Source organism: Miscanthus floridulus, chromosome 15 (assembly GCF_019320115.1).
Source record: "Miscanthus floridulus cultivar M001 chromosome 15, ASM1932011v1, whole genome shotgun sequence".
Classification (NCBI taxonomy): Eukaryota; Viridiplantae; Streptophyta; class Magnoliopsida; order Poales; family Poaceae; genus Miscanthus; species Miscanthus floridulus.
The window spans coordinates 41,715,053-41,725,014 of record NC_089594.1 but is presented as its reverse complement, the minus strand read 5'-3'; the positions used below and the strand labels follow the sequence as shown (position 1 = coordinate 41,725,014).

General features: G+C 42.7%; 2 protein-coding genes across 7 annotated transcripts; both read right to left on the bottom strand.

Moving 5' to 3' along the window:
- Positions 1 to 1,334: 1,334 nt before the first annotated feature.
- Positions 1,335 to 6,616, bottom strand: LOC136508721 (CRM-domain containing factor CFM3, chloroplastic/mitochondrial-like). Of its 6 annotated transcripts, none has more exons than XM_066503478.1 (9): positions 5,890 to 6,615; positions 4,898 to 5,441; positions 4,130 to 4,233; positions 3,987 to 4,035; positions 3,347 to 3,639; positions 3,077 to 3,136; positions 2,881 to 2,970; positions 2,056 to 2,159; positions 1,338 to 1,650 (listed from the first exon to the last, which is right to left on the bottom strand). In XM_066503478.1, exons 5-8 carry the CDS (start codon positions 3,602 to 3,604, stop codon positions 2,118 to 2,120), a joined length of 450 nt encoding a protein of 149 aa, XP_066359575.1. In that variant the 5' UTR covers positions 3,605 to 3,639; positions 3,987 to 4,035; positions 4,130 to 4,233; positions 4,898 to 5,441; positions 5,890 to 6,615; the 3' UTR covers positions 1,338 to 1,650; positions 2,056 to 2,117. The 6 variants fall into 6 exon arrangements, with proteins under 6 accessions (XP_066359572.1, XP_066359575.1, XP_066359573.1 ...); XM_066503473.1 differs by lacking the exon at positions 3,987 to 4,035 and having other exon boundaries at positions 1,339 to 1,650; positions 4,898 to 4,980; positions 5,347 to 5,441; XM_066503475.1 differs by lacking the exon at positions 3,987 to 4,035 and having other exon boundaries at positions 1,335 to 1,650; positions 2,881 to 2,964; positions 5,890 to 6,616.
- A 614-nt stretch (positions 6,617 to 7,230) lies between these two features.
- LOC136508854 (outer envelope pore protein 37, chloroplastic-like) lies at positions 7,231 to 9,119 on the bottom strand. The gene is made up of 4 exons (XM_066503632.1): positions 8,870 to 9,119; positions 8,689 to 8,783; positions 7,729 to 7,849; positions 7,231 to 7,515 (listed from the first exon to the last, which is right to left on the bottom strand). Exons 1-4 carry the CDS (start codon positions 8,909 to 8,911, stop codon positions 7,384 to 7,386), a joined length of 390 nt encoding a protein of 129 aa, XP_066359729.1. The 5' UTR covers positions 8,912 to 9,119; the 3' UTR covers positions 7,231 to 7,383.
- Between the last annotated feature and the right edge of the window lie 843 nt (positions 9,120 to 9,962).

Here is a 9,962-nt window from a genome sequence, read left to right as displayed (position 1 = left end):
TGAATGAGGAGGATTAATTGGAACGTTAGGGTTTTCTTCTCTATATACTATTTAATGACTGGATGGACCTACGTGTCATACTCAAACGGGGGACCCATCGGGTAACGGGTTTGGGGTATACAAGAACGCACCCAGACCCGCTTCACCCGATGGGTGAGGTAATCACCCAGTAACGTACCCGTGGGGGGCAAAACCCCCCAAACCCGTACCCTAATAGGGTTTTTACCCGCGGGTAAATGGGTCGCGGGTACCCGTTGCCATCCCTACACGTAACTCACCCTACCCGCTCGTGTGACAGGAGCGCTCGCGTCCGCGGATATATACACGTAGAGGGCTCATTTTTGCAAAGCACTAGAAGATTAGGAGTTTTTTTTATTGCCTCAACATTCTGAGTATAAGTTATAGTATTTAACTCACGCACTAACTCACACACATACACACTTAAACTCACTAACACCACTAGTGCGCAAAATAGATCTACAACCTATATTTAGGATTAAAAGTATATGACCGAGAGATACGACGGTGGTGATCCATCCGTACATGGCAACTAGTAAAACTTATTATGGGAATAAATTCTGGCAAGAACACCAGCATCGCACACAAGGTCAACTGCTAGTGGGTAGCGTGCTCACCAGCAACACTTACCAACCGAGTTAAGGCACTATTTATTTTTGCTTATAATCCAATTCTATGTGAAAAAAACGAGAATCCCACCAAACACATTGATTATTTCTGATTTTTTAGAATAAAAAAAATCCCCACGATGATTATAATCGAATTGACTATAAACGGTCCCAAACAGGACAAGTTCGTGCTAAAAGATTAGGAGTTAGTACAGGAAGTTGTTAGGGGATAATTTTCTCTTTTTGCTAAAAATAAGATAAGGAGTATGTTTAAAAACTCTTGGAGATGTTGTCAAAGAAATAAATCGATGGCTAATCTGGGTTAGAATGTTGTTTTTCTTCTTGGAAAAAAGAGTATCAGATTGGATCTCTCACTACACCACAACACTAAAATTAGCGATGGACGATCTGACGCTAAAAGCGGCTACAGCGACAAACAGTCTGACGCTAAAAAGTTATAGCGACAGACTTCTGCAGACGCTGTAAGTCCTGTCGCTATATATCTTTAGCGTCAGATAAGACTTTTAGCGTCAGACAGTCCGTTGCCCTGAATTTTTTTAGCGATAGATGGTCTGCTGCTACTCTTTAGCGACAGATAGCCTGCCAGTACTCTATAGCGACAGACAATTTGAAGTTACAAATATTTTTAGCGACAAATGGTTTGACGAGATCATTTAAATGCATTTAAAAAAAATAAAAGGTCATTTGGTTGTAAATTAATACAAAAGTAACATCATTTTGCACATTTCTCATACAAATAGATTCATGTGCACATTTCTCATACAAATAGATTCATTTATGACGAGTCCAAACATTCACAGAGGAACTAAAGAAGATACACTACAACAAAGTGACTTCTGATGAATGACTCATGGCCCAGACCAAGCAGTGTGCTATCGTCAGGAAAAAAACATTTATCTACACTGGAAGAGAACTTGTTAGATCACTGTGTCAGCCTTCAGACCAACTCGGACCGCTCAGCAAGTAAGAAGGCCTCAAGTTCTTCTCTCCGTTTCTCCAGCTCCTAAAACACCATACAGATCGAGGAAAAGCGGAAAGATGAGTTGGCAGCGATGGTGTACACAACAAAAATTATACCTGTACCATAATCTTATAGTGTATCTACTTTTCTAAGGATAAAAGAGTAGTTTTTTTCTAACTAGCACTGAAAACATAAATCAAGAAGGTAGTATGCCTAACGGTTTCCAACAGAGATGATAATACAGTTGGACCAGACTTGTCTTTTTCCTTTGTTGATCAGTTATGATAATAAGAACTTCAACAGAAAACCAAGCGGTAACAAGATTAAACTGCCAGCCATGAAATACCCCAAGTTCAACCAGTAATCTGCAATGCAATATCCTGCCTAACTTGGCTAGCAGTAGAAAAGTGCGATCAGCGAAGAAAACATATGTTAATAAAGAATTACCTGCAGATTTCTTACTGCTAGGAGTAAGACTCCCAAAACTTGGTTTAGCCAATTCCTCAGGTTTAGGATAATGAACTAGGAGACTCGCCGTGAAATCTTCCCCACTATATTCCATTTGTTTGTCAGTGTGAAAAATATTTGCATAAAAAAGAGCATACAACATGAATAACAGGTTAGAAAAGCCAAAATAGTGCCTCTAACTCAAGAAGGTGATGGGTATTTTCCTCTAGTATTGCCAAAACCATTATAAGCAGAGTATGTTTATCTTTAGCTCTGTTTTCTTTATGGGCTTCATTAGAAAAAATATTAAACATGATAATTATATTTACTACAGATGTCACACACCAACTTAAGAAAGAGAATATTGATTTAGACTAATTTCCATGTTTTACATGATCAAATGATAGCAGTGGCAGATCCATAATTCAAAAACAGTGGGCCCAAGTTAGTTGATTTTAAGTCAATTAATGCAAGAATTACACAATTAACATATATATAAATTGCAGGTTTTATGAAGGAGGTTAAATGTATTTTGGCAAAACATGTGGGGCTAGGTGGCCCCACAGGTTATACATAGATCTGCCACTGCATAGCTTCCATGCCAGTTGTTTTCAAAGGCTGACACATTGAGATAATAATCTTTCAAAGATGGGAATCATGTCCTGCTTCTCCTCTTCCTATTTCAGTATGTTCCTTAAAGATCAAAATCACCCAAACTAGTGCACTACCATGGTAACACAGCGGGAAAAAAAATATTTCCAAAACTCAATATGACTCTACATATAATATTTTTTTATTGTGGCCGTGATAGTTCATCATGCTCACCTCCATGTCTTCCTCGTCGCTCGAATACGCAGCATCCAGTTTGGCGTACAGCTCCTCGTCGCCTTGGTCCTTCACGTCTTCCATCTGGACCTAAAAATAATCAATATATATACAAATAATGGCATCATATAAGTATTTTTGTATTGATATGATAACATTTCACTCAAGAAAAAAATTGGTTGGCTACTGCATGCACCAGTTCCGCTTTAAGCTGCTCCACCTTTCTGTTTAGCTTTGCAAAGTGCCAACTCAGGGCCTGTCACAAAATTAAATTGTGAGAACATTTTAAGTTTAGGAAAAAGAAGGATGAAGACGAACGAAGGTTTGTCATTAGGAGAAAAAAAATGTATGTCCGATAAATGACCATGATTAAAACAGAACATGGGATAATCTGTTCCCTTGTTTTGGAACACCCAACATATGTGCGCTGAACTTTGAGTAAACCACCACAAAATCGAAACAGTACCTGATGTCTCTGAAGCTCAATGGATCTGGCCAAAGCCTTCCGCTTTGACAAGAGATTTCTAGGTCTGAGCGTAGAAGGGCGCCGGTAGTTCTTCCCTTGGAACACAACAATGGCGTAGCCTTTGGAGACTTTGTCAACTGAAACTAGAATTCCCCCGCTCTCGGCTTCAAGTGATAGTGCTATCCTCTTCACTTCTGCAAAAGACTTTGCTTTCACTAGTATCTTCACCAGCTCCCTGTACTTCCAGTGCAAGTGCATGTTCTCAATTGTGCCATCAAAAACTCCTCTTCTGCCTGCAAGTGGTCAAAAATGAAGAAAAACAGAAAGAAAGAAAGAAACTGATACAAGAATCATTTAAGGACACTAGATCTCATGTCAGTATATAATTGGTCAGGTTATTAAAACAAAGAGGTGCAGTAATGCTTCCAAAAAAATAAGGAATTGCAAGGAATGCAAATAGTTTGTCAATCAATCACTACAAAATCAGAAGAATCCAATATTCCAATGACCCTGAGAAAGGTAATATAGATTACTCCCTCCATTCGTTTCTAACTGATATTTTAGGAATGCAGAAGTCTGCATTTTAGTAGGTGCTACAACTGTTTTATATTTGACCTGCATCTTCATAGAACGTGCATACCTCAATGTGTGCAACATCTATGCGACTCAGTATCTTTGCTCATCAGCAACTAAGAATAAAAAAATGAAGGGTTGAAGAGACAGGCAATCTGAGACAGCAACAGACTAAAAATGTAACAGGACATATGTTTCCGAAACATGAACCTCTCTTCATCCGTTATTGTTTCAGGTCTGGAATCTTCAGTTGGCCTCAGGGCTGTCTCAACCTTTCCTAGTACCCTTTCAGCTTTCTCCATCTTTTTCTGTGCCTGTACATAAATAAAGTGAAATTGGTTGGATTCAAATCATATAACTAGCATCTTCCAATGATACAATGCGTACAAGAATTTAGCCACACAAGCTTAGATGCAACATGACCCTATATTACTTATGACAAACAACAAAGCCTCTTAGTCCCAAGACAGTTGGGGTAGCCTAGATTTAAAACCCAACAAGAGCCACCAACAAGAGCACCTCTGCAAGTTCTGAGGACAGGAAATCCTTCCCTCTGTAGAAGACTATAAATTCATTGTTCCTTGAAAGCATTACACCACCTGTTAATTTCTGATGTGGATTGAAACAAACATTAGCTATGAATCATTAGTTCACTACAAGACCTACCCAAAAACTTAAAAATGGATAAGTGAAAAGAAAAACAGCAGTAGCAGAATTTTTTATCCCATTTTTGTGTTAGCCCACTGAATTTTTTTTGGCCCAGCAACATAACAAACCACGGCGCCACGCAACTCGAACACCACATAATACAACGCACACATTGCAGCCCAAATAAACAGATTGCAGCCCAAATAAACAGATTGCAGCCCAAATAATGCAGATTACAACCCAAACAAAGCTGATTACGTTTCACAAATAAGCCATGCAACAAATCCTAATAACCAGTTGTTGAGGTAAAGCAGATTCAATTTACATCACCTATCATCTAACTCAATCTCTTTCAGCTGATTTTCAGCAAGTAGTAGAATAATCTGCACCTTGAAAATAATCTGACCTGCAACCTGCAAATGAACAAAACAACAGAAAAGAAAATAACTGTTGGCAATGAACTTAAATAGATGCAACAATAATCTGCACCATGAACTCAATTGTTAGAACTGGAATATATACTACATGGTCCATCGTCAGTTATCCACAAGGCTACAGAAAATCTCTAAACCATATTCTCATTTCTCATCTTACTAAGAGTCAAAATGGATGTATTCAATTGTTAAAACAGACATGGCAGCCACACACCACTAGTCCTGCTTGCGTGAAAGGCATGACATGGTCATTTGTATTCATGGTGCAAAAACAGATATGAATCAATCAAGTAGGTAGAAATGTTAGTCAATTAAATAATCCATGCCATGCCAGCTGCTGCTGACCAGCGATCATCCCATCAACACAAATGCAGGCTTGCTCCACCCTGTAGTCTACGCTGGAAAGCTTGGAGTTGATCTCACATGTGCTGGGCATTTTACTGCAAAAATAACGGGAATCAGAGCTGGGCAGTTTATAACAAAAACCTATTGGGCATTCAGGAATTAAGCTTGCAATGACAAATGACATTTGCAACCCAGGCACTATTTATTTAAACATAGGTGGATCTGAACAAAACTTCTGGGTTTATTAAATCCCAGAAGCTTGGTGTTTACGAGTAAAATACCCAAAACACTCTATCGGTACAAATGTTGTAGCATTTTACTTAATTGATCAGAATTATTCAGAGACAGGCCAGGCACCAGCGCAACCATCTAAAACAACGGGAACAGAGTTCTGCAGCATATATCTTTCTAAAATGCAAGCATCCTTCTCGCACAATTCATGCTAGCTAGTACTCCAGACAGACCGCATCATCATCACCATCGCAGATTCAAACCAAAATTGCACTCGACCGGAGACGAAAATGAAGTCGAACACAAGCGTACCTGCACTGACACCGGCTCCCCAGTGCAGACTGCAGAGTAGAGGAGTGCCGCCCACCGCGCAAGCGCCGCGGATCTTGAAGACGAGTGCTAGGGCCGCAGATCCTGGAGGCGAGCGCCGGCGACGAAGAGTGCTGGATGCAGGAGCAGGCGTCGGTCCGGACTAGTGAGGAGGAGAGGTCGGCGTCACCCACCACACCAACGCCGGAGAACCCACTGCATCCACTAGACCCTACCGCAACTGATATGGGTGGAAGTGAAGCTGGCGGTGGAGCCCCTCGCCGAATCTCCGAAGTGGGCGCGACCTGGCGGGGGAGAGCCAGAGAGTGGGCGGTGCCGCTCGACGGTGCTGCGTGCAGCTTCGGCTGCGCGCGTGCGCCGGCGAGGGGTGCCGCGGTGGCGTCACCATCTCCTACCGTCGCTTGCTCGGGCCGTCGTCGCGCCAGTCTCCTAGCTGTGCGGCGGCTGGCGTGAGCATGGAAGGGGAGAGAGAAGGGCACGTCGCGGATCCAGTCGGGGAGAGAGAAGGGCAGCCCCCACTGCGTGGATCCGGCCGAGGAAGTTGAAGGGAGGTCACCCCGGCGTGGATCCGGCCTTAGGAGAGGAGGGCGGCGTGCGTGGGGGAAGAGAGGGAGAGGTGCGTGGGGGAAGAGAGGAAGAGAGGGAGAGGGCGGCGGCGTGCGTGGGGGAAGAGAGGGAGAGGGCGGCGTGCGGGGGGAAGAGAGGGAGAGGGCGGCTGGCGGTGGATTTAGCGTTTTCACTGTACACAGGGGCTGGCTAAAATGGGAACGGATCGTGTGCAAACTAAGCTTCCCGTGTAAACATGTAAACTAGCGACGTGGGCTCTAGGATCGTGATCTGATGGCTCCTGAGAGAGGTGGGAAATATTTGCACTTAAATATACGAAACGGTGGGATGCTGCGGGCGTTTAAGTGCAAATATTTCCCACCTCTCTCAGGAGCCATCAGATCACGATCCTAGAGCCCACGTCGATAGTTTACATGTTTACACGGGAAGCTTAGTTTGCACACGATCCGTTCCCGGCTAAAATATGCCCGTGAGGTCGATGTAAGCTGGGCGCGGGAGCTCAATGTAAGTGGCGCGCTCGAGGTAGGTGGGGCCCATTTTTTTAGCGTCAGACAGATCAACGCTATATCTGATTTTAGCGACAGACGGGCTAACGCTAAACATGAACATCTATAGCGGCAGACAACAAATCGCTAAATGAGGATTTAGCGTCAGATGGTCTCTGAGTTATCTTTAGCGTCAGATCATCCATCGCCAAATATAATTTTTAGCGTCAGATGTCTGACGATGAAGCGGTGTTGTGGTGTAGTGTCTCTCTCTCTTAACACCACATGATTTCTCCCTAGCATTTGCGTGTAACAATTTGGCAGAACATGTAAAAAATATATCCATTTTCTATTGGCTCTCTATCTGTACACGCTTGCTTATGTGCGCATGACGTAACACTAACTGAGCTCATAGATAGAGAAACTAAAAATCCCATCTTTTCTTCACATGGAACACTACAGCTGAATTCTGCATATTGTCCTGGGGGACTTTAAGCGTGAGCTGAACTTTGGCTTTGAATGGCACCTCCTTTGTACTGCCGCCAGCATCTCCAACCTACATGCCAGATTTTACATCAGTTGATTCCAGTGTTCTGGTGCAAAGAAATAAATACTTATTCAACACATAACTGCGGAAACTCCAAATGATAGAAAGAGCAGAAAAGGTGTTTGCTCGTCGCAAACAGTAAAAGAAAAGAAAAGAAAGGTGTTCACTTATATGTCCGCAGCTTACTTGTAATAAACATAAAAATGTGAGGGGACACCTTACCCAAAGCGATGCCCATCCAAGCCTGTTGTCTGACTCATAGCCAGCTTTCCACTTGAGATGCTTGTTAGCCTTGTGTTTGTAGATGGCGCTCCAGTAGTTTGTGTCAAAATTGTACCAATAGCTGGCAACAAAAAGCTCTGTAAATTCATTTAGATATATAACTCAACATCATCTTTCACTGGTGTCCAGGCTCAAGTTGCACTGAGGCATTGGGTTCATCTACTTAACCACCTAAACTACTAAACCAGGTATTGACACCCCAAACTATGTAAAACCATTAAATAGCCCTCTAGATGGTTTTGTCAGCGGGGTGCATTAATTAGCTATTATGTGGCAGTAACTTGATGCATGGCATGTGGGCCATCCTCTGTGTTGCTAGATCTCTACCTCAGCAAGGTTGTCATCAGTGATGGAGAGAAATAAAGAGGTGATGGAAGTAGAGAGATTACTAGAGTGATGTGCTGTTACAGATTGATCTGGCATGCCATAGGCAAGTTTGCCCATGCCAGAGTCCAGTAGTCCACATACAGTGCTGCGCCACGTAGGCAAAACTACCTCTAAAACTGTGACAGGCGGTTGTTTACACATTTTTGGATAGTTTAGGGGCCATAATATCATCAACCTTGAATAGGCTGGGGGTGACATAGACTTATTCCTCATATGTGCTTCCAGCATTTATAAACCTCTACCCAACTTTAGAGATGCGAAGGGTGTGCCTGGTGCAAGCGGTAGAGTCTTACCGCCTATGACCGGAAGGTCCCGGGTTCGAGTTACGGTCTCCTTGCATTGCACAGGCGAGGGTAAGGCTTGCCACTAACACCCTTCCCTAGACCCCGCACAGAGCGGGAGCTCTCTGCACTGGGTACGCCCTTTTACCCAACTTTAGAGATGTATGCGACCATATAACTGTTTGAATTTCAAGACAATGTCTGCCAAAATTCATGCCAATGTTGTAGTTACCTCAACTTGTCCAAAGGCGTTAATTGGCGCTTGAATGCAAATGACAGAGAATTGGATGGTAACGAGATGCTGGGGACAAATGATATCTCATCATCCTATAGAAATACACTTAATGAAACATTGTGAGTGTCAAATAGTATTATAAATAAATGAAACAAAAAATAGCTGAGACAAGTCTTACCTTGTAGCGGTATTTAATGTTCATCGCATTGTCATTATACATAGCTGTGCAAACTCCATTCAAAACACGTGACTTCACAAGGACATTTACTGACAAAATTCTGTTACCCTCATCCAAAATCTTCTCTTTAATTGAGACTTCACCATTTGGGAAGAAGAATGTTTCTTTTGGCTACAGTAAACAAATGTATAGTTTAATTTCCTTTAATGTGATCAACTCATGCATGTCAGCGGTTGGAATTCCAATGCAAATATCTTGGAATCCCTCTCTCTCTCTCTCTCTCTCTCTCTCTCTCTCTCTCTCTCTCTCTCTCTCTCTCTCTAAAGTAATTATCTAAGGCTCAAATCCCTCCATCATTGATAAAATTGCAGATCGGCTTCCAGGATGGAAGGCTTACCTTTTAACAAGGGCTGGTAGGCGGATCTTAGTCCAATTTGTGCTCACTTCCATGCTAGTCTATTGAGCGATGGCCGTAGAACTTCCTCCTTGGGCACTAAAAGCTATTGATAAAATTAGAAGGAATTTCTTATGGAGAGGGCGCAAAGATGCTAAGAGTGGCCATTGCTTGTTAGCTTGGCCTAAAGTATGTCGTCCAGTTGAGATTATAGGACTAGGAATTTCCAACCTTCAAAATCTGAACTAGGCCCTAAGGATGAGATGGATTTGGCTGCAAAAGACTGAGGCTAACTGACCTTGGTCCGCCTTCACAATTCAAGTTCATGGCTGTGTATGGGCTTTTTTTCCCATGGCAGTAGTGTCAGAAATTGGAAATGGCACCTCTGCTTTATTTTGGACTGATACATGGCTACACGGACAATGTATTGCTGATCTTGCACCCCGGCTGTTTTCACTTGTGCCGAAAAGGAGAGCTAATAAGAGGATTGTGCAAGAAGCCCTTACGAATTACTGTTGGGTATCTGACATCAAAGGTGCTTTAAGTGTTGAAGTGTTTGTTGAGTATCTTGGCCTCTAGGACGTGCTTGGTCAGGTCGTTTTACAACCAGTAGACGACTCTCATGTTTGGCGCCTCTCTACTAATCGCAAATACTCTGCCAAGTCGGCCTATGAAGGAATGTGTTCCTGGGTGCTATTC

What these genes read in the sequence shown, in the direction of transcription:
- LOC136508854 (XM_066503632.1), bottom strand. Translation starts at nt 8,911, where the DNA reads ATGTATAATGACAATGCGATGAACATTAAATACCGCTACAAG. An exon ending in ACGCCTTTGGACAAGTTGAG is followed by an intron (nt 7,850 to 8,688) that starts GTAACTACAACA and finishes TTTTGTTGCCAG; the next exon opens with CTATTGGTACAATTTTGACA. An exon ending in TTGGATGGGCATCGCTTTGG is followed by an intron (nt 7,516 to 7,728) that starts GTAAGGTGTCCC and finishes TCTGGCATGTAG; the next exon opens with GTTGGAGATGCTGGCGGCAG.
- LOC136508721 (XM_066503473.1), bottom strand. An exon ending in AGCAGCTTAAAGCGGAACTG is followed by an intron (nt 2,971 to 3,076) that starts GTGCATGCAGTA and finishes GATTATTTTTAG; the next exon opens with GTCCAGATGGAAGACGTGAA. An exon ending in GCGACGAGGAAGACATGGAG is followed by an intron (nt 2,160 to 2,880) that starts GTGAGCATGATG and finishes AATGGAATATAG; the next exon opens with TGGGGAAGATTTCACGGCGA.